This window comes from Lynx canadensis, chromosome C2 (genome assembly GCF_007474595.2).
Source record: "Lynx canadensis isolate LIC74 chromosome C2, mLynCan4.pri.v2, whole genome shotgun sequence".
Lineage (NCBI taxonomy): Eukaryota > Metazoa > Chordata > Mammalia > Carnivora > Felidae > Lynx > Lynx canadensis.
In genome coordinates, this window is record NC_044311.2 from 45,845,602 (window position 1) to 45,869,573 (window position 23,972).

The window sequence follows — 23,972 nt, forward strand, 5'->3', positions numbered from 1 at the left end:
TACATAGAGTTATTTCCTTTCAGTGTTCTTTTATCTCAGAAGTGGCTTCCCAGCAGCAGTATTAGCTGGCAGTGCCCTGGCTTTGCCATGGCATTCTCTGCCTCTGCAGTCTGTTCCTGAAACCCCGATTCATGAACCTGCCACTCAACTGCACACCACCTCTCGCTTAGCTCACTTTTTGGCATGCCTTAATGTTTTTCTTAGTTTCAAATGATACCCAAGTGTCATATCATTTTAATTCTCTTTTATCTGTATTTTGATAGACTGAAGCAAGGATAATCAAAAGAAACATTTATTTACACTCTGTACACTTTGACTGCAAACAAGAGTAGGCCTCCTGACCCCTTAACTCCTACACATCTGTGTAATCATAATATATGCGGACTTCTGATCTTCTGACACTTTGCAGTGACCTGATGCTTTCGCTTCTGGTTCTGATGTTGGATTTTTTGAATAGCCTTCTTGAAAATGACCTACACATGAAAAAGTAAATGATTGGATCTAGGCACACATTGCACGCAGATAGGAAAAGTGTCATTTCTTTGCAGTAATACAGAATTTTGTGTGCAGATTCATCTAAAAGTCTGTCTAAGTGACTGAAAGTAAAAGGAATTCTGCACAAGTGATAGGGTAGAAAGCAGGTGAAGAACACTGCCACAACCACCCTTATGCTCTGGTTATGTTTCCGCTTTCGGCTTGACTGGCTTATGAATTGCTTGCTGGATTTATGGATGTACCTGGATATGGCTATGTAACATCCAATTAGAATCACCAGCACAGCCACAAATAAGCAGCTGTTGACATAAATGACTGCTTCGTGCCATTTGACTCCCAAGGGACTTTTAAGTTTCATGCAGTCATGAACATTTTCCTTGGTTAGTTGGCCATTTGTTAGAATGATGTTTGGCAAGGACAGAACAGCCATGATAACCCAAACACAAATAGATAAAACCTTAGTAAAGGTTATGCTATACATTCGAGAGTCCCCAAATGGCTTCACCACCTTCAGATAGCGATCAATGCTTATCAGCCCAAGAAATACGATGGAAGTATACATGTTCGCATAAAATAAAACTGAAGTGTATCTGCAGAGGATAAACTTGAAGTACCAAGGTCCAAATCCTGCATCATGCACTATTCGAAATGGAAATGTCAGTGTCATTATGAGGTCAGCAACCACTATGTTTTTTAGATAAAATATGAAGCTGGTTTTATTCCTAATGTGGAAGAAGATCCACACTGCTAGACCATTCAGCAAGATGCTTGCCACAAATATAATGAGGTAAAGCACAGGCAAGACAATAGTGTCAAATTCGTTGTTAACTGTGATGTTCCTTCCGGGTCCATCGCTCATGTTACTTGGTGCGTGACTCCCTTGGCTGTTCAGCTCATTATCTGTCGGAGAAGAGGGGAGACATCACGTCAGAGCTTAACATGTGTGCCCCACAGACTACTACTCTCCTTGATAGGCTACTGCTATTTGCTATTTTGGGCAAATTAAAATATGCCTTTGGCATTTTAAATAGTTACTTTAGTGCATTTTTAATGTTTTGAGTGGCCAGGGCATTAGTGGCCTCTCCCTCAAGTCCTCCCCACCCTCCCCCTGAACACATGCACACCCAGGTCCCTTGGGTAAAATGTTGTATTTCTGGTTCTTTATGCCAGTCTTTTGAAAATAAGGAGAAATCCACCAATGGCAGTTATTCTGATTTTTAATTTAGTGTTTGAAATCATTACAAACGGAATCAATAAAATCTGTTGGCAGAAAATTGGAATTTCCTCTAATGAAAATAAAATGGCTAACACTAGTTAGTCTTTTAGGTTAGCCTTTGGCACACACTTTGAAATAACTTTTTAAAATCTCTCCCGGTGTTCAGCTGTTGAATCATCAGTAATTGAGAAACAGTAAAACTAGTGGGTGATTTCTGAAGTTTTTGCCCTTGACTTTCTTACAGAATGTAAGAGCCTTTAGGGACCATTATTTGGAATAGAAACAAAAAGAAATTGTTGTTAATATAGAAGTTTCTTATCATGGAGAGCAACTTGATAAAAATAGTTCTAGGCTGATACCTATTTTTATTTACAAGGCTACGCTATGCCTGTTGCACTTACATAACATTTCTAAACCTTTTACATTTTTGGAATTTTTAGTTCATGTTGTTAGAGGCCTATGCCGTACCACTCTATCGCATAATCAGTACCGTGACATATGAGAATCTTATTTACATGGCAGCCATGGAAATGGGCCTCTTGTGTCTCCTACTGTGAGGGGAGTGAAACCCATGGGTAGCCCTCACTCAGGGCTCTGAATCCACTCCTGTTTTCTTGCTGATGGACACTTCCCACAGGCTGCTTGAAGCCAGTAACTCCCCACAGGAAGGTTGCTAAGACAAGACTTTTCCTGGGACAGAAGAGTTCCTCTGACAAATGACTTTGGCTGAAAGCCTCATCATTCTGGTCAGAACTTTGGTCAAACTGCATTGAAGTTTGAATCTTCCCACTCATCCTCCTTGCTCCCCTGTCCTGCACAGTGGTCAGACCTGCATTTCAGTCTGTAATCCCTTGCAAGCATTTCCCCCAGTAAATCCCTTGGCCATCCATTATGTTTTGTCATCTGCCTTGTTTTCTGTCTTTTAAACCTGGACTAACACAATTTTCAAATGACCTTTTCAGATGTAAGGTTACAAGGAAGGTCATTACTGAGTTTTTACTTCTTTTTTTTATTTTTTTATTTTTTTTAATTTTTTTTTATAAAATTTTTTTTTTTTTTTACATTTATTTATTTTTGAGACAGAGAGAGACAGAGCATGAACGGGGGAGGGTCAGAGAGAGGGAGACACAGAATCTGAAACAGGCTCCAGGCTCTGAGCCGTCAGCACAGAGCCCGACGCGGGGCTCGAACTCACGGACAGCGAGATCATGACCTGAGCCGAAGTCGGCCGCTTAACCGACTGAGCCACCCAGGCGCCCCTTTACTTCTTATTAATAATGTTTATTATAATTACAGTTATGTTTTGGAATGATTTTGTTTTAGAGGTAATAGCATTAATTTTGGCCTCATTTCCCTACATGACAGGCAGTGTAGTGTGTACTTTAGTTCCCTTCTTTGAAGAAATATAACAGGGAAGATAGTTTTGATGATTATAATCCAAAAACAGGTTCTTAAATTGCTGCCTGGAATTTAAGTGTGGGCTCTTCCTGAGTAACCTTGTCCTCTTTCTAATTCTTTCCCTTTTATTCTCTGCTACAAGTGTTTTTAAAAACTGGTTTTCCAGGCTGAAATACCCTCACACAGGCTAGTAATTTATAGCTGGACTAGCCTGTTACAGTGAGACCCACAGTATTATTAGGCTTTATAAGTTTAAAATGCCTGATTCAGCTGCCATCTATATTAACTGCTGCCAGTTTCAAATATTGTCTTGAACAGTATCTTTCAAGCCTATTTTGACTTAACCAAGTGTTACAATCTTGGCTGTTTCTGCACCACAAGATCCCCATCAGCATCAATGTTATTAGAAGCTTTCTAAGATGTGCAATTTTACCTGGGTTAAGATAGTGCTTGAATTAATTTCTGCAATTAAACTATTAGCAGTCACTTTCATCTAACCCAGAATAGAACCCTGTGGGAAATGGAGAGAGGGCAAGTAAGTTTTAATCAAGGTAAGTGGTCCGGCAAAGGGACACAGACTGAAAGTGGTCAGCCGATGGCTCTGGCTTACAACAATTATGAATGGTTTTCAAAACCATTGTAAGTGCAAATAGAATGGTTCACAAACTGTAGCCATACTTGGCATGGATATTTCAGCCCTTAGTGTTGACTCACTGAATCTATTGTGCATATACACTGTGGACTGGGAAGACCCATACATCCCAGTGTTGGTTTGGGATTGTGTCTGCTCAGTATATCGTTATATTTTAAAGTTTTAGTTGTATGGACAAGCACTCTTATGAAATGATGATTTACTGATCAATTATGGTTATTGTTAAAGATGAAGTCTTAAATCAGAATGTCAAAAATAGTACTTAACAAACACTGTGTCTCATAAATGACAGATACCAAGTGCGAGTGGCATTATTCCACAGTGGTTATGGTGGTTTTGTCAGTCTGGTGTTGAGCTTGTTGATTATGTCACCTCATAGTATTTACTTCCTTAGTTTATGTATAAGATTAACATTTTGGAATAATTTAATTCAGTAGGCTAGGCCTAGGCTTGGCTATTTCTTCATTTACAAATTCCACACTTATAATGCAGCTTAAACAGTAAGTTGTTAAACTTGTTATGAATTATTTTATGAAATAATATGGTAGTAGAAAGAAAAAATAATGGTTCTTTAGCAGGAAGAACCATCTGTGAGTTTCTCTGGAAGGCTCAAAACTTCATATAGAGTTTTGTCTGATTGATTTTTTTTTTTTTTTAAAGAATTAAGTTTGTGTTCTTTTTTGCCAGCCACTCCCATTATTTCTTCTCTTATGTATCTTTGCCCCAGATTTTCCCAAAGCTGGTGAGTGTGTGCTCAGAAGCATTTCTGTGCACAGAGCTCACTCTCCGGAACAATGAACATTAAACGTGTGTGGCTCTCTTCACCCAGTTACTTTTATCATGTTGTTCTTCACCGTCAATAAAAAACTTGGCCAAGGTAGGGAACATTTTTAATGACAGGTAGCTTGGTGATTCAATTAAGAAAATTAGAAGGTGTTTTTACAGTGTAAAGGCTATTTTCTCACACACTCCTTGTTTACTAAGATGTTATTACCTGTATTATTTAGCTCAGAGCTTGATATAGAGTGATAATTGAGGGTGAGGATTCCTTTGTTATTTTCTCTCCTGCTCTTCCTTCTCCAACTCCTTTTAAATTAGATTAACAAAGACACTGACATAAGAACCCTGTTCCATAGTAAATTAACATTTTGTGCCAGCCTCTGTGAGAGTGGTATTGTAGTCCATGTGTTGACCACTGGGATGTGGCCGTTTTGGTGTGTGTGTGTGGGGGAGGGGGGCGTTGCGTGAAATGCACGGGGCTTGTGGCCATATATGGCATTCAGTGCTTATGGCTACTGTATCGGGCCAAGCAGATAAAGAGCACGTTTGTCCTTGCGGAAAGTCCCACTTGAAGCTGGTTTAGTTACTTCAACACTTTGTAAAGTGGAATAAACAGTAGCCATTTTGCTGGATCTCCCAAGAGTTAAATTCTCTGCAAACATCATTTCAAGGACAGTCTCTAGTGCTTAGTAGATGTTCGTTTACTGCATAACTTAAGTCATTAATTACAATTTGTCTCATTAATAGTGGTCACATGATGAATGATAGAGCGGTGAAGAATCTTGGTCCTTTTGCTTTTGGTATAGCTGCGTTATTGCTCATTGGGGTGTGTCACTCTTTGGCACAAAATGTGAAAGTATCAACAATATGTGACTGCTCTACCTGCCTGGTAGGAATGAAACGCAGAAGTCATACAAATTATAGGGTGTCACTACCATGGCACAACTGCCCTTGTGCGGTCAACTGACCTTGTATGGTCATTGTCCAAATAGTTGCATTTTCTAAATAGGAGAGTAGGTACTTGTTGTCTTTGACCTCCTGGGAAGCGTTGGTGAACCTTAAACTATTACATCTGGAAAGTAACAGATACTTTAGTTTGGGTATAAAAATCTTCCCCAAATCATAACGTAATCTTTCTTGTCCTTTTTGAGATGGTCTGTGATTCTGTCCTGCCTGTTCACTGTTTTATATTTAATGAAAGGCCAGGCTAAATGTGGATTTATTCTGTTAATTGGTTCAGTAGCCAGTAAAATTCCCAAAGTGTCACACAGTATAAATAACAGTTATTTATGAAAGAAGATTTTCTATGCGTTTTTTTCTATAGCTTACCTGGTAATTTTGCAAGTGTCAAGTTGAGCCCCATTCTTCAGTTGTGATGGACTGTAAGCAAAAATACGTGTCAGGAAACACTCGGGGATGACTGAGGGGAGGGTTCGGCATAGGCTATCCCTGGTTTGAGTCCTGGGCGGGGGAAAAGGGGGGAAAAGTTAGGAAGGAATTTGAACACAGGAATTCTACCTTTTCTTTAAAAATACATGTATATGCCTTCACAATTCAGAAAAGGCATACTCTTTGGATATGAACAGCTGTGCCAAATGAGAGTTGCCTGCTTTTGTGTTCTGTTTCAGCCTGCCATGGAGCAAGGACCATTTCTGTGTATGTGGTCTATCTGAATGCCACTCTGTGGCCCTGGGAAAGCTACTAATGTCTCTGTGACTCAGTGTCTTCATCTCTGAAATTAGAATGATAATAATCATACTCCAAGATTGTAATAAGGACTACTTGAAATAGTTCATATAAGACATTTATCAGGACCTGGGTATAGGAATGCACTCAGAATGTGTTACCTTATGTAGTCCTCTCCCTGTTTCTACCAAATCCCACCCCCCCCACCCCCCGCACCTAACCTGAGCATATAATAAATGCATCTATGACAAGACTTACATGCAGTTGGAGATTATTAAAAAATTTTATAAAGATCTAGTGCTGATGTATGTAAGAGTGTTTTAGAAGCTCACATGTTTTCTTCTTCTTCTTTTTCTTCTTCTTTTTTTAAATCTTTCTTTAATTTGAGACGGAGCATGTTTGGAAGAGGAGCAGAGAGAGGAGGAGAGAGAGAATCCCAAGCAGGCTCTGCACTGTCAGCAGAGAGCCCTATGTGGGGCTCGAACTCATGAACCATGAGATCATGACCTGACCTGAAATCAAGAGTCAGGTGCTTAACTGACTGAACCACCCTGGCACCCCTAAGCTCACATGCTTTCAAGTATCTATCCTATTCTTATCATCTCTGGGGTTCTAGTTCTGGGTTTACAGTAACCAGCTGTGAGACCTCTAGTAAGTCACCTGACCTTTCTGGAATTGCCCTGAAGGCCCTATAAAATCCCTTTTGGGACTGTAATTTGTGTGAGCTTCTATGTTTTCCTCAAACATAGAATTCCATTAAAAATTTAACATCATTGGAACGTTTGCCTCATAAGTCCCTGTATTTCTCTGTGACAATTCCATTCAATCTGAAAGTTTTGATTAGGAGTGAAGAATTAAATTGGGTTTGAGTGACGGGCGTGCGATTATGACTTAATACCTTAACTTTTCAGACCTTCAGATTCCATACATTTTTATAAAGATTAACTGAGATCGGGGTGCTTGGGTGGCTCAGTTGGTTAAGCGCCCAACTGTGGCTTGGTCATGATCTGTCTCACGGTTTGTGAGTTCGAGCCCCGCGTCAGGCTCTGGGCTAAACTCAGAGCCTAGAGCGTGCTTCGGATTCTGTGTCTCCCCTTCTCTCTGTCTCTCCCATCCTCATGCTCTGTCTCTTGTCTCTCAATAATAAATAAACATTAAAATTAAAAAAAAAAAAGATTAGCTGAGATCATATGTGCATGTAACATTAAATGCTAGAAAACGTTTCCCCCGGTTCTCCTTCAAGTAGCCCTGTGTTTTTTGGTTTCTCTGAAGTATTGATAAAAGCAGAAATCCTGGAAACTGATTTTGAAAAGTGTGCTGGTCAAGTCCAATGCGTTTATGTTTTAAATGGTTTGTTACAGGGGAAGTCACACTGTTGCTCATGAAACCATGTGAGACTTTCTCTTTACTGATGTTGTTGATAGACTGTGCAGCTGCAGAGATCCCAAGTAACCTCATCCCCTTAAAAGTGCAAAGCAGATTTCTGGCTGGTGTAAGCACTTACAGTTGCTGAGTCAGCAGGGAAAGAGCACTTTGCAGGCAGAAGCGTATTGGAGAGTTTGGCAGCAAATGTTTCTTTATCTGTTACTTTGCCCTTTTCTGTTCCCTAGTATCTCGTGAACTTTGGGGGCTAGATTTGGTAGTGGATGGAAAAAACATTTCCCATATTGTTAGTGAATGCTCCCTCCACCAGAATCCTCTCTTTGTGAATTTAGACACCCTATCCATGTCTCGTGTCAAATCACTACATGGTGGGCACCAAAAAGGTTTGTTTTTTTTTTTTTTTTTTTTTTGGTTAACAGAGCGTGGACAATGACTCGGGCTCTTAAGAGTCTTTCCTGTTTTGGTGTCAGTGTTGCAGGATTTTAAAGTAAGGCAAGAATGTGAAACTCCACTTTGTTTTTAATTATTAAAAATTACTCAAAAGAATGATTGAAGCAGTTTTCTGAACTTCATAATGATAACCCTTGGATTCAGTAAGCCTTTTTTTTTTTTCTTTTTTTGAATCAAGCTTCTGATGGAAACATTTCATGGAGTTTACCTGACAAACACCTCTTAATTTGTACATTTCTCTGTTCCCAAGTTACATGGTTTTCTTTCTCTAGGCTTCAAATATACTTTACTGAGTAACAAGAATTCCAATATGGCTTACCCATACTAGAAGAGGAGCTAATATGGGTGAGCCACACGCAACAGCGGGAGAGAAAGCAGAAAGCCATTAAGAAGGACCCAGAAAAGAGACTTGGGGAAAGTACTTATATATCACATTTCTGATAAAGGATTTGTATTCAGAGTGTGCAAAGAACTTTTACAACTTCTTAATAAGAAAACCAGTGAGAAAATAAATGATCTAAAGATTTGTGTAGACGTTTTCACCAAGAGCACACGAAAAGGTGTTCAACATCATTAGTCATTGGGGATATTTAAATAAAAACCTACAATGAGATGTTATTTCCTATCTGCCAGAGTGGCTGTAAATAAAAATGAGAAAATGAAGTGTTGCTAAGGACGTGGAAAAACAGAAACACTTCTGCATTGCTGGTGGGAAGTTAAAATGATGTGGCCACTTTGAAAACAGTCTGATAGTTTCTTATAAAGGTAAAACTAAATTTATCATTCAGCCCAACAATTCCACACATATATATCTACCCAAGAGAAATGAAAACGTGCCTATGCAGACTCCTGTGGAAATATTTTGGTAGCATTGTTTCTAGTAGCTAAAAGTCAAATCAACCTAAATATCAACTGATGAATGATGGATAAACAAAATGTGGTATAGTCCTGCAGTGCAATATTACTTCACAACAAAAAGGAATGAAATGCAGCTATAATATTGACAAACCTCAAAAACATTTTGCCAGGTAGAGAAGCTAGATGTGAAAGACTACATAACATTTAGATGAAATGTCCAGAAAAAACAAATCTATAGAAGTGGAAAGATTAGTGTTTGCCTCAACGCTGGGGGTGGGAGTTGAGAATAACTGTGAGGATATGAGGGGTTTTATTGGGGGGAGGGGTGATAAAACTGGATTGTGGTGATGGTTTGCAAAACTCTAAATTTACTAAAAAGTATTGAATCATATGCTCAAAATTGATACAAATTATGGCATATAAATATCATCTCAAGTTAAAAAGGACAAAAGAGCACACAGAAAGGAAAGTCCTACAAATAGGCTAGCAACTGACCAACACTACAGATGAGTTTTCAAGACCAAGAGAAACACATAACAGGTACATTCCCTATCTTCTGTTAAAGCAGGTGGTGAAATGCAAAGTACATTTAGCAAGAGTTGCATCTCTTGGAGTGTGTGAGGGGGGGCTGCTTAGCAATATATATGATTCATTCATGAATTTCCTCTTTTGGAACTGGGTCCCAGGGGCATCTGGATAGCTCAGTCAGTTAGGTGTCCAACTCTTGGTTTCAGCTCAGGTCCTGATCTCACTGTTTGTCGGTTTGAGCCCCGCATCAGATCAGGCTCTGTGCTGCCAATGAGGAGCTTGCCTGGGATTGATATTCATTCTCTTTCTCTCTCTCTCTCTCTCTCTCTCTCTCTCTCTCTCTCTCTCTCTGTTTCTCTCCCTCTCCCTTCCCACCTGTTGTCTCTCTCTTTCTCTGTCTCCCTCTCCTGTGGTCTCTCTCTCTCTCTGAAAATGAATAAACAAACTTAAAAAGTACTATAAAAAACAAAATCTTTAGAATTGGACCCCAAATCCAGAGACCTTGGATATGGGTGATGATTTAGACTTCTGGGGAATCCATGCTTCCATTCTCTTAATTATTATTGAAATTATATAGAAGAGTTGGGTTTTAATTAGTTTCTGATAAGATATTTGTGTTTTCTGGAATCTAATTTGTTTTTCAGTTATGGGAAATGAGATACTTTATCCTCCTGTACTGGCCTCTGAGAGTCTCCTCTCTCCTTCTCCATCTCCTTTATTACCCTCTCTAAATAACGTGCTTTCCCGAATTTAGGCCATGGCTCCTCATTCTTTTATTTCCTTTTCTTCAGGAGTGCTCATGTCTACTCGGATGCTCAGCTATAACCTCTCTTCCCTGATCCCTCTTTTCCTTTCCCTAAACTTCAGTCCTTCGTGCACAATGGAATGTGCTATATGTGGATGTTCCTCATAGTCGACAACTCTGAACTTGAACTGTTTTCCCTTTCCTCCATGGAAACCACTTTTCCTTTTATCCCTATTTCTGAATATTTGCTTCATCTCTTGGTCAAAGGAGTGCTTTACCCCTTACCTGGTCAGCCCCTTACTTGATCTTCTTGTTTGTCTTATTACATCTTTCCTTTGCTGTGAAGGAAAGCTGTTACAACCCCTACTCCCGAAGGCCCCTTCTAGAACAAGGCCCTCATAGTTTCATGTGTGGGTCGCTGTACTGACCTCCTGTCTGGTCTCTGCTCCTTTCCTCTCAAGTTTCTCCTGCTTCTTGTTGGCAGATTTTTTTTTTCTAAATAACCCAAGTAGCCATGCTTTTCTTTTGCTCTCTAAACTCGAGTTATTAAATGGTACGGAAATTCTTGCATTAGAGTTCCTAATCAGATAGAAGGCGCTATTTTTGTTGTTTTGAAGATCGTAGAGGGTGGAAGTTAAAAGAAGCTGGATTTTGATAATTAAGAGTTGCCAGTAAGCTTTGGGGATAAATTTCCCATAATGAATCTTTTGAATTATGGGTACAATAATGTTATCTGCTCTATAGCATCATTAAGAGGTTAACTTAGAATATACATTTATAAATAAGTGCTTTATAAATGTTTTTGTTTGTGTTAAATGTTAGTTTTTATTTGTGTTATTTCTAGTAGTCCTTCCCTAAATGCAATTCAAAGATCATTTTAATTTGATTGGAAACTGTCAACCTTAACCAACCGTGGGGCGCCTGGGTGGCTCAGTAGGTTAAGCGTCTGAATCTTCATTTTGGCTCACATCATGATCTCGTGACTCCTGAGTTTGAGCCCTGCATTGGGCTCTGTGCTGACAGTGCACAGAACCTGCTTAGCATTCTCTCCCTCCTTCTCTCTGCAGGCGCCCTGCCCCCCAACTCATGCATGTGTGCACTCTCTCTCTCAAAAATAATTAACGTAAAAAACAAACACCCATTGCCCTTACTCCTAGCCAAGCACGGTGGCAGTGTGGTGGAGTGTGGGGTTTCAACTTCTGTTACCTTCCAACTTTCTGCCCCTCCATTTCCTCATGAAAAACACGAATATGAGGATATGTCCACGAAGGGATGACCGCCAGGTTAAAATGAGAATATTTATGACCACCTGGCACCATTGCACAGGGTAGGAGCCGTCTTGCTGGTTCCTGTTGTGTAGCATAGGGACACAATAGAATTTATCTGGTGATTGATAGGTTGGACACAAAGTGAACCATGTTCTTGTCACCTTGTTGATGCTGATAGTGTTATGTGGTTTGTGGTCCCAGCCCTTTGACTGATCTCTTTGCTCAGCGAGCTTGCCCTTTAAGTTGTGTCTGAGCCTCATCTGACTGCTGTGTGCACATAAACTGCAGGGCTGCTGTGCGTCCTTGGCATGTCCCGGCGCCTGCAGGGTGTTGCAATGAGGGCTGCTTCAGCGGTAGTAATGGCTTGGTTCCAGGACCTTGTTCACGGGCGGGAATCCTGTTGTGCCACCTCCTGCTCCCCCAGCTGAAAGCTGATGAAACCACTCAAGAATGTGATGTCTGATGTAGGCCCAAGCTTCACAGCCATTCCTGAGGTTAGATGGTATCGATGCTTAGAGGCCTGGTTTTTGTTGTTGTTGTTGTGTTTCTTTCTTTTTTTTTTTCTTTTTTTAACCATCCATTGATATCCTCCTTTGACTGAGGAGGTGGTGGAATGAGGGTGGTGGAAAAGGACTACTGTGTTCTCAGTGTCTCCTTTATTTTAGACCTTGGACCAGTTGCTTGATGTCTCGTACAATCCTCAGAGCAGTCCCATGACCTAGGTGCTTCGTTCCCTTTCCTTCCCCCAGGTGGGATGATCTGAGGTTCAGACTCGTTAATTAACCTGCCCTGACTCACATGGCGAGTAATGGGTAGAGTCAGGATTCATCCCAGATCTGATAGAAGCTGAAGCTGGAGTTCTATTATACTGGCCCAGAATAAAAATGAAGAACGATTCTGGAGCCTCATTTTGGAGGACAGGAAATAGAGGGGGGGGGGCACAGGGCAGAGGGGGCGTTTGTTTTCTCCCGTCCAGCTGGTGAAGGAACTGCTAATCTTCTGAACTGGAGATCTAGTTTTGTTTGGCCTGAACAATGTTGAAAACACCAGGAAATTGCATATAAGAACTCAGGTTTGGATCCTACTTTCAAGAATGAGATATGCAAACACTGAGCACAAGTAATCCAGCAGCATCAGCTGCCTCTTCCCGATGGGCAGTGTGCACACCAGTTTGCCAGCTCCCAGCATTTTCTGTTGGCATCCTGGGTGTCCTCACTTGGGAGTATTAACTGTCTGATCCTATAGATATTTGGTTTTATAACCTTTGGTTTGTCATTTAATCTTACGTGACTACATTTGATTGATATGGATCAAGAAGTGTTCTATTTAGGTTTATAAATGTATTTTTCTTCTTCCTCTGCTCCTTGCCTATGGACTCCTAATTTTTCTTGCTTTGAGGACCATTGCAGAGTATTCTTTCCAAATGATTTTCCTGGTACCTCTTAGCGATTCAGAAAAATAGTGTCAGGAGATCTTACTTAGTTCACACTTGAGAATTATTAACGGTCACAATTGAGCTTTTCTCTGTGTTCAGCCCTGTGCTGGGGTCTTTAAGCAAAAACCCTGCTGGTTATTATTAAACTGTTTTTCTTGGAGGGAGAACTGAGATTCTGGGTCCCAAGGAAGGAAAGGTTATAAATGGTGGTGTAGAGGCTTGAACCCAGGCGTGTTAGATGTCTAACTCTCTCCTGTTTCCCTGAAAGGGTAATGGGGGGACCAGGGGAAGTATTAGCATCCTGGACTGGTGAACTGCTACCTTAGGCACATAGCCTTGTAGTTAGAATTCACTGTGTTAGACCTCAGCCTGGTTGGTGAGCCCCTTGTGCCCGGCTTGGGGAAACCCCTGCCTCAGCAGAAAGAGCCAGCAGGTGTGCCCGCTGGGACCCAGCAATGTCCTCTCTGGCTGCACAGGGTCTCGTTACTGTCCTTCTGATCAAGACAGGAAAAATGAATGCCAGTGAAGTGCTTCCTCCCTGAATGCGGTTATTCATCACTTGTTGGAGTGATTAATTGGTGGCAGTGGTTCTCTCTTACTTGTCTTCCACTTTCTTGTTTGAATTTTAGAGGCTCACATCCAAAACTGTTAGAATTTCAGATCTGAGGGTTTTGTTTTGTTCTGTTTTGTCTTTTTAGCAGCTGGTTGGTCATTTTCTTACAGAAAAGCCATAATAAATTAGTAACTCATATGGGAATACTGTTGTGGTATCCTTACATTTCAATGGTAAAGATGTAACATTCATAAAAAACATCTAATGCGAAGTTTCTGGTGAAAGATAATAGTCTCTTATTTTGGAACCGTCTGTAACCCAAGAATACCTTAAATTTAAGCTGGAAGGAGGGTGGGAGGGAGGGTTTTCCAATGCTGGTAACAACAGCTTTGCTGGAGGCCTTGGGAAAGAAACAGGTTACCTCACTGGATACAGTTTATTTATTTATTTATTTTTGTATTGAAATTAGGTCACTGTAGTCATAGGTCGCTTCGTTAATGCATGCTTCGAGTCACATCCGAAAGGTGTTGGAGTGCCAAGCACAGTCCATCAGGTTGTTCAGGTACTACTCTGAAGTTCTCTTTTCAGACTTGCACTTGACATCTATAGCCTACAATTATGTGTCTTTTGGTTCACATTGAGATTTAGCAGATTAGTTATCAGGTGACTTCTGACCACTTGTTGGTAACTATTTCTTTGAGAGTGGTGTAAAGTGGATCGTGAACTCCATGAAGGCAACGCTTGGGTCTAATGCTTCTTTATAACCTTCCCTAAACCTGGTTATTCCCTCTGTACAGGAGAGGAACCTTACCAGGGAGATTCAACAAGTTGCCCAACATCACACACACTGAGAGGCGAAGCCAGGAAAGGAGCTTTAGTTTTTGTGACCCCAGAGCTTCTCTGCTATGCTACTTGACTTGATGAATGGAACCTCAGAAGTAACCTGGCTAGTGTCTTATACCTCAATTCATAGGCAGGTATTAAGTTTTTGACTCTGTTTAAGTCTGTGACCCTAGACAAAACATTTTAGCTCTTGAACTTGTACATTTCTGAAATGGGAAAAATAATACATGCCTGGACTAGTTCCCAAAGGTGCTGTGAGAAGTTGTGAGATAATATATACAAAGTCAATTTTATGTTGTAAGTACTACAGTATTATAAAGGTGTAACTCATGGCAAATAGTACTTTTTTTTCTGTTCAGTAATAAAATTTGTTATTAATCATACAGTTAAATTTTAGAGTTGACTGAATTGACATGTATAGTTTTATTTTCTCTTTAGGCAAAGTCTGATTGATATATAGCTCAATTCTGGATGATTGAAACAGAGGAGGCTGGTCAGAGAGGTTAGGGGCTCTAGTTTCAATAACGAGAGTAATGGTTTTAAATGAATATGTGGAACGAAATATATTTCAGGTAACTTCTGGTTCCTTAAAACAAATATCTCAGAATTTAAGGTCCCAGGTAGAGTGTTCAGTTGCTGGATTCACATCCTGAAGAAGGGAGGAGTGCTTTGCACAGGCTCAGGGAGTGGCTGTTCCTGACTTCACAAGGGTCATTCCATGGTGGAGGCACTATACTTCAGAGGTAACGTGATTCTTCATGCTGTGATGGTGGGGGTCTTCTCACCATTCCAGGAAGGTCGTCATCACAGTTTTCTAGCTGTGGGTAAAGGGGAGGTGTTCTCAACAGAACACCTACCTGTAGAATGGGTGTCAGCTCAGCTACCTTAAATCTTCAGATCACAGTTTAGTCAAACCATTACGTTGTTTAATAGAATAAGACTGATTCCTAAGAGGCAAGTCCTCCTTCAGTTTTATCCCTTACCTTCATTTATAATGAAAACATTCTAATGAGGTCTTTAATACTAGTGGATATTTCACATTTTTATCAGCATCAGACCCTCCCTGTTACTTACTTTGTCCTCTTATAAAAACAAGAAATAAATTTCCCCACTCATATATATGTAATAAAAGGATCTGGCGTCACATATAATTGATTTCATGTGTGTGTGTGAACACATACCCATATATATATATGCGCACGCGCGCGCGCACACACACACACACACACACACGTATAGTATTTTCTTTAAAGTGATTCTTAAAATCAACGTCACTGGCATTAATTACCTGATTTTTAAAACAATGCTTCTCAAACTAGTGGGAATATTTGAATCAAAATAATTTTGGATAGATGTATACAGATGGTAAGTTGCTCAACTAGGAGAAATAAGTAACTGTTTGCATTATTATAATATTTCTCATATGTGTTTTCTCTTTTTCCCCCGTCATATTTCCTTGATTAATGTCCTCTACCATTACAGCCCTCTCTTCTAGCTTCCTGTCTTGTACAGAATACAGCTGAAGCCCCTCTGTAGGTTCCCTCGTGACCTGATCTTGTCTACCTGCCCACTTCGCAGCTGCACCAGCTGCCTGTCTACCTGGCCCTTTTGTTCTGGAAATCCCGCTTCTCCCTTGCCCAGCTATGTAAGGGCAAGCTCCTACACAGCTTTCGAGTCTCACTCCTCTGCGACCTCTTCTAAAAGCCTTCCGTGTTTCCCCCTATACTGTGTCAGTGCTCCTCAGTCCCTATTGTCTGCCTCGTTGTCCAGAATTCCAACTATTGCATTTTCCTTGTTTGCCTGACTGCTTGAGAGTCTCTGAATCCTTCTATCTCCAGAATCCATCAGAGTACCTGAAGATACAGGGTTAGGCTCAAAAAACATTTGCCTTCATGTTAGGCTCTCTTGGAATGTGGCTGCCCCCTGTGACCTAAACTCATCTTAGCAGAGATCTACCATTGTTTGCTTAATGAGTATCTTATTTTGCCATCTGAAGTAGAAGAGTACAACACAGGAAGGGCTGAGAGAATAGGAACTGGCAGTTGATCTCATGTAAGACATGGACAAAGGCCAGGAGAAGGGTCATCATACACTGGTCCTCTGATGTTTCCGAACACCTCCCTCTGAAGTAGGGGGACTAAAGTGGAGGGTTGCCAATTCAAATAAAGCCCCATAGGTAATGTCCCCCCAAAGGAAAGTGAGCCAGGTATCAGAAGAAATCATCAACAGTACTAGTATGCTAGTAAGATCCAGCTAACAGCCAAAGCGTCAGGGTAGATAAACAGCAGGGCTGAGGACTATATGTCCTGGGGGGATGTTGCCCTAGTCTCAGGCTCTGGATTGTTGCCACACAGGTGTATGGGTCAGCTGCTATCAGATTATCTGGTTTATAAGAAAAATGGATTTTCTATAAAATTGCATGAATTTTAAGTTACAGATTAATTTTGTTAACACATTGGGTAGGCCCAATAAAGCTTGTCTGTGGGTTACAATTTGTGACACTGGCTGCACCAAGCCTTTCCTTAGCGTTTCTGTTCATTCCCTGTGGGACTAGAGCCTTGTTACCTGATGCTTGCTCCAAAGCTCTACCTGAGTTTTACCAATTTCCCCTTCATAATTTCCTTTTGGAAATTGATGAGTTTGTAAGACAAGCTTTGAGACAATGTATAGGATTTCAGACATTAATGGCATTGTATTTAATTTGGGATGACTACTTCAGAAGCTCTGAAGTTTCTTCTTACTGCTAATGATGGGTATTAGATTGAACCGCATGGAAATAATATTTTGTACATGTGAAAATGGCATTTTCATGTGCCTACCTACCAGTTGAGAAATTTTTGATAGGATGTATTATTGCAGCATGAAATTAGAAAGAATGTTTTAGGGGGAAGGGAATATTGGTGTTGAATAAATACAATGGAAATATACATTAAACAATGACCGTAATATGCAGATGCATTAATACAGTAGTTACCTTTTTGATGGAATCCACTGTTTTTTATTCCTTCATTTTGCTACATATGATATAGGTACTACATTAGACACTTTGACACGTGCAATACTTCATCTTGTTTAAAGTTTTCATTATCCAGATCATTACAACGCTTGGTGGAAACAACCACAAAATAATTGTGATTATTTAAGTATTATATCTTACTGTGGGTAACCACATTGTACCCATGTTATGAAGGATCGTCTTCTTTGTAAATGCATCTAGTAAACAATTAGTTTTGTAGTTTTTCCAATTTTCTCTTTCAACCAATTTACATTGTTTTGAAAAGCGCAATGATGATTTGTTTTCAGTTTTGTTTATAAGCTTTGAGTCTGGTAGGTTGGAAGAGGAGGAGGTGTGGCCAGGGAGGCCATCCATCCCAAAAGCAGTGTGGCAGACCCTGTGGTGCCTGTAGCCTAGGGGCGGCTCATGTCCATGTGTCATTTTCTTTTTTTTTTTTTTTAATTTTTTTTTTAACGTTTTAATTTATTTTTGGGACAGAGAGAGACAGAGCATGAACGGGGGAGGGGCAGAGAGAGAGGGAGACACAGAATCGGAAACAGGCTCCAGGCTCTGAGCCATCAGCCCAGAGCCTGACGCGGGGCTCGAACTCACGGACCGCGAGATCGTGACCTGGCTGAAGTCGGACGCCTAACCGACTGCGCCACCCAGGCGCCCCCATGTGTCATTTTCTTACCTCTCCTCTGTCAGCTCTCTGCCTGAAGCCATGTAGCTGAGTGCTAACAGCCCAGTATTTTCTCTTAGCATTTTCCTTTCTTCAACTAGATCATAAGCATCTGTAGTGCAGGAACCTTAGATTATTTTATTTCAGCTGTCCTCTATTATACTGACTTCTGCTTTGGAAGCAACCAGAATCTTGGTTTATTTAGTACTCTCCATGGCCTTGAAAATCAGAGTTTTGCTCTACTGTCTGTCTGCTGGAGAGTTACTCTGGTGGCTGAAGGCCAGTAGTATCTCTGACCTGAGAGCATGTTCAGTCTTTTGGCTAACCCCTCCTCTGGTAGTGGAAAAGTCTATGTTTCTATCTTGTTAGGCACAGCAACAGCATTAAGAAGCATAAGGGTTTGGCAAATACTGGCTAATCCTATTGTGCATGTAGGACAGTTGTGAATTATTTAGATACACTTTAATTTATTAAAAAGACATTGGATTCAAGTTGCAGATCTGCCATTTACTTGGGCAGGTTACCTAACCTCGATGCTTCCCTTTTCTCTCCTGGAAAATATTCATCATTGGATTGATTTGAGGATTGAATGAGGTATTACCACAGTATTACCTCATCGGATCCTTAGAGATCTTTTTATTGGAGCTTGGCATATAGTAAGAACTCACTATTTTGATGCTACCTGAGTGTTAGTAAGAATAGTCTTCCCCCACCCCCACGCCATTTTTCAAATAAATTGAGGCTTAGCGAGGTTCCCTCAGTAGACCTCTGAGTACAAGAGCCCAGGTTAACACACGTGGTAAGTGATGGTGCCTGGATTTGAACACAAGTCACTCTGAGTGTTGTGCTCATAACTATTCTGTTGTTGCTGCCTCCCCACGAATTGGGGGTTCATGTGCTGATTATTATATGATGTCTCCTTTGGAAAGAGTAGAAAGTAAAGTAGCTCCATCTTGACTATAATCTATCACGTACCCAAGATAGCCATTTATCTCCTGCAGTCTGGTAGCACAGTAAATAAATCACAAATCTATATAATTTTGCTTATAAACTATGCAAAAAAAGGGGGGGAGGTCACTATGGCAAATAGTGCATTTACCCAGAGATTGCAAAGTAGTGACTAAGAGCATGTTGACGGCAGAAAAACATGGTTCAGGATGAGAGCTCTGCTACTTGTGTATCTTTTAAACTTCAGTTTCCTCAGCTGTAAAATGGTGGTAATAACAGTATTTACAGCTGTCTCCATTTGTTTTTTGAATATGGGTGAAATATGCAGTGCTCTTGGGCATATATTAAGCTATCAATGTATTTATGATGGTTGTTTTAGTATTAAGGCTAGAAGGGCAGTTTGTGTCATGACTTTCATCTAATACATTATAAAAAGTCACTTAGGAGTTAGCTTCTGTTTCTAAAATGATAGAAATTATTATTAGAAATTGCCTTATAAGAGAAATTAAGGAGTCACTGATATGAATGGCTTAATGTGATGTCTTATACCATGTGAAACTTAATCAGTACTCTTCTTCAAGTGCCTTTTAGTGTAAATGTTTTCATCTTTGGCTAATATGAATGTTAATAAAAGATAAAAATATGCTAATTAGGTGCAAGGTAGAGAACAAACATTCTATTCTGCCCATTTTTGCCACATAGGGAGGAAGAATATTTAAAAGTGTCACCAGGCCAGAAAGGAGCTTAGACTTAACCATTGGCCTGATGGAGAACATGTGAGTCTTGTTTCTTATTCACTTTGACACTCTCCAAGTGGTTCATCTCATCTACTTTTTAACCACAAGGTCATGGTTGCCTTGGCTCTCCCTCTCTGCTTTTGATGGTCACAGCTATAAGAACTGCAAGTGGCCCTTGTGTTTGTATTACTGCAAAGCTTTCTACCTGAGGAAGAAAGGAGCTAACTGTTCTCATCTCCATCTTGCAGAGGGAGAATCTGGAGCCTAAAGACGTTGGGATTTGGTTAACATCATGTAGTTGGCTGGGACAGAAATGGAGAGAGGATCAGTCCTCCTTATCTTGTTGGACTCCACCCATTGCCCCCTCCAACATTCCTTTATTAGATCCAAGCCTTGGTTCTTGATAATGAATCCTAGTACCTCGGCATATCACCTGGATTGTGGGAATGTAGAGATGCTGGGGGCCTCTAATGACCATCTAATCTGATTCCCTCATTTTATTGTGAGGGATGGGAGTGAGCTTCCAGGGAAGTAAGAGGCTTGCCCAACTTACTGATAACTTTTGGCACAGTCTCCTTCCTAGCCCTGGTCATTTTGCTGTGAGTCCTTGACTTTCTGCCCTGAACCAAACTTCTGTCCCCATGCCCGTGGAGAACCTCTGTCCTCAAGACTGTGGGTTGCTCCCAGGTGATTTTCCTTAGATTTCACCTCACTTCTGTTCTCACCAGGACAGGCTTTGAGGGAGTTGTATGAGTTTTCCTGTTTAGAGGCATACAAAGAACCAATGACTGTTCTTGTGTCCTCTATGTTAAATTTCTGTGGAATTTTCTGAGTACAGGCTAAGCATGAAATATTTTTTGTTCTTGAAGGAAGTGAACCCCTAAGATAGCAAGGAAGGGAGAAAAGCATGCAGACTCCAAAGAAGGCGTGAACACCAGTAGCTTGAATAAAAACATTAATTTTCAGTTAGTGTCTATTCACCTACCCCCTTCCTTGAATGCAGGAATCCCTCTCAGCACGCTGTCTCTGGCTAGGAAATTTCCCCTAAGCCTCTTCATGAAAGTTATGATTTTGTGCCTACATCCTTAAATACAGTATTCAGGAATCTATTCTTCCAGCCCCTCTGCCTTCACCCACATATATCAAAAGACTTTTCAAGTAGATGTGGCAAATGATAGTCTTAGCAAAGGATTTTGCTGAAGGACTAAGAGAATCTCCTCGATTCCTAATTTCAAGAAGGAAAGACTTTTGTTAACCCCAAGCTGGCAGAGATAATAATGATATAAAATATGAGCAATGTCTGGCTCTCCCTGTCCCATATAGTTTTGGTAATAGAGAAGCAAAGTTTTTGCCGTGTATTTTGCTAGGAAGTTGGCATCTCTAGTTAGGATTTTGAAAGAAAGCTGTTGTTGAAAATGTTAATACGCCTAACGCGAAAGCAGATTCAATTTGGAATACAATATAAAATTCTCTAGCAGCTAAATGTTGTTAACCACGAAAAGTCCCTCTACTTTAGGCTCACCTATCTTTTAAAGTCTTTATTATAACACTGACACGTTCAAATCCCCATGCTTGCTTTTTGTTTTCCTCAGTGAAGCAAAAACTTCCCCAACAGTCTGAACGTGAAGCCGAACTAAGCTGTCTCGAGCCCTTTGTCAGTAGCCGGGCAGTTTCCTCAGTGCCTTCGTGACATGTTTTAACATGATCTCTTAATGGAATAGGAATGAGGATCGCCCTGTTCTTTGTGGGACAATGAGAAGATTGAGATTCTTTTATCAGAATGAGGCAATCTGGGCAGAAAAATCATCTTTCTCATTTTGGTCTCTCTGTTTAAAAAAATGTAAATGAAGGATTATGAAACAAATGTACATTTTAGGATGTAGGAAACAATGAGAAGAGACTGTGGATTTTACTCAACCTAATAAAGTAAATGTGATAAAAGATTTCACTGAAACAGAAGTGATTTCCAAATCATCATTTCCCCTTTTGAAGTCACGATACACAGTTTACATTTTCCGCCCGCCTGAGTTGGAAACCGCGAAGCCCCATGAAGCATGTATGGCCCCTGTTTTGGATTGTGGTGCCTCCCACAGAGTCGTTACATTATCTCATTCAGTTCATATTCTAATTTCTACTTTTTCTTCAGACCTCAGATTTAAGCAGAAGGATAATTACAGTCTTAATCAGTGCTGTGTCCTATCAACCACAGCTTTTAAGAAAATCAAAAAAAAGTTTTTTTGATTTACCTTTCATTGCGGTGTCTGGGTGTCCATTCACCTGATACGGTGTCTTCGAGTTGGAACAAGCTTCTCAACTCTAATTAAGAATAAGCCTTGAAACTATGGTTAACAGAGAAGTGGGTTTTCTGGTACAGCATGAAAAATAAGCATTTTTCTCCCTGTCAGAGAAGGTGGGTTCTCCCCTACCCTCCTTGAGAGTGTCCTCTGAGGCACCCTTTCAGATTGTCCTGCTTGGAACAACTGGAGCAACTTGCTCTCTCGCTAAAGTAAGTGACTCACATCTGAGAGTAGGTGAGATCTGTCGACTGCGGAAGAGCATTTCCTGAACCTGCAGGAATCAGAAGGTGATTCACCTGAAGGGAACACAGAGGGCTGGAGCTCAGCATGCCAGAGGACTGTTGAAGGAGAGGGGGATGGAGTCTAAGGTTGGGGTTGGCCTCTACTAAATTAGTCCCAGTGTTTAGGTTCTTTCTTTTTTCTTTTTCTTTGTTTTATTTTATTTTGCAGGAATGGAGGGGCTTTCTATTGCTAATTAGAAAATATGCATTTATAACCTTCCTGCCAATTAAAGCTTAGATTAAAAGGAATCAGAATGTATTTTATGAAGGACAAATCCTTTAAGATATTATTTAGCTTATTATTTAAAAACTAAACTTCAAATGTGTTTCTACTAGTGATTGATAACATTGGAAACCTGTTGTTTTCAATAATTTGATGATCTCTGTGGACCTATTTTTATATATACACAAATGTCAGTATTCAAAATATTTTAAAGTTATTTTGGGGGTGAGTTCTCACCTAATCCTTTGAATTCCATTTTTAAGGAGAAAACAACTTTGTTCTTTGTAAAAGTTTTCCCACAGTGATAAATTTATATATTCAAATCACCTTCTCTTATTTGTAATTAATTTTAGAACTTTCAGATAAAAATCTACAAAAGATTGCAAGGTTTTGCAGCAAACAAATAAATAAATGAAATTTCACCAGATGGAATTAAAACCTGTTACTATCATGGGTGAAGATAAATGAAAATATTAAATGTGCAATCTTTTTGAAGTCATACGTCAATAATAGATATTATTTAGTGTTTACTTACACCTTAAGGAAATTATTTATATATATATATTTTATTATTTTAAATTTTATTTTATTTTATTTTTTTTTTAACTTTTTTTTCAACGTTTTTATTTATTTTTGGGACAGAGAGAGACAGAGCATGAACGGGGGAGGGGCAGAGAGAGAGGGAGACACAGAATCGGAAACAGGCTCCAGGCTCCGAGCCATCAGCCCAGAGCCTGACGCGGGGCTCGAACTCACGGACCGCGAGATCGTGACCTGGCTGAAGTCGGACGCTTAACCGACTGCGCCACCCAGGCGCCCCTAAATTTTATTTTAAAATATATATATTTATGTACTAATTTCTGTACTAACTTTATGTACTGATTTATTTTTAAGTTTTATTATTTTAAACTATATCTACATCTATATCTATATCTCTATGTCTGTATATATATATATATATATATGTATGTATATGTGCATGTTCTAATTGGTTTTCTTTCTGTGTTAGTACAGAAAAACAAAAATGTGTTTAATTTAAATACTAATAGTTGAGGGCGCCTGGGTGGCTCAGTCAGTTAAGCGGCAGACTTTGGCTCAGGTCATGATCTCAAGGTTTTTGAGTTGGAGCCCCACAGTTTGTGAGTTCAAGCCCTGCAAAATCGGGCTCTGTGTTGACAGCTCAGAGCCTGGAGTCTGCTAAAGATTCTGTGTCTCCCTCTGTCTGCCCCTCCCCTGCTCACGCTCTGTCTCTGTCTCTCAAATAAATAAATAATACTAGTAGTTGAATTGTCAAAAATTCAGAATTCTGTTTCTTCTATTGCCTGTTCCTAAACAAACAAAAACAGACAACTACAATTTAAATGGTTTTCCATTCTATTCTCTTTAGGGTGGATTAAGTTATAGATGAGTAGACCGCCCTAGGGAAAGTCTGTGAACAAAAATTAGGCAACCTAATAGTGGCTCAATCTTAAAAGAATTTGTCAGATTTAGAAATAGTCCTGCATTAGGTTTGACTCTG

The 23,972-nt window shown here is 40.1% G+C and overlaps 2 protein-coding genes across 3 annotated transcripts in view; one reads left to right on the plus strand and one right to left on the minus strand.

Annotated features, from left to right (window-relative positions):
• The window catches only part of MED12L (mediator complex subunit 12L), a 338,860-nt gene that overhangs the window by 202,103 nt on the left and 112,785 nt on the right, over positions 1-23,972 (plus strand).
• On the minus strand, positions 230-22,487 carry GPR87 (G protein-coupled receptor 87). Of its 2 annotated transcripts, XM_030330486.1 has the most exons (3): positions 21,899-22,487; positions 5,871-6,002; positions 230-1,395 (listed from the first exon to the last, which is right to left on the minus strand). In XM_030330486.1, the coding sequence occupies exons 2-3, from the start codon at positions 5,902-5,904 to the stop codon at positions 353-355; spliced, it is 1,077 nt and encodes a 358-aa protein (XP_030186346.1). In that variant the 5' UTR covers positions 5,905-6,002; positions 21,899-22,487; the 3' UTR covers positions 230-352. The 2 variants fall into 2 exon arrangements, with proteins under 2 accessions (XP_030186346.1, XP_030186347.1); XM_030330487.1 differs by lacking the exon at positions 21,899-22,487 and having other exon boundaries at positions 5,871-6,101.

Coding starts and splice junctions, on each gene's coding strand:
- GPR87 (XM_030330486.1), bottom strand. CDS start 5,904: ATGGGGCTCAACTTGACACTTGCAAAATTACCAG. Junction 1,396..5,870: donor GACACTTGCAAAATTACCAG/GTAAGCTATAGA, acceptor CTTCTCCGACAG/ATAATGAGCTGAACAGCCAA.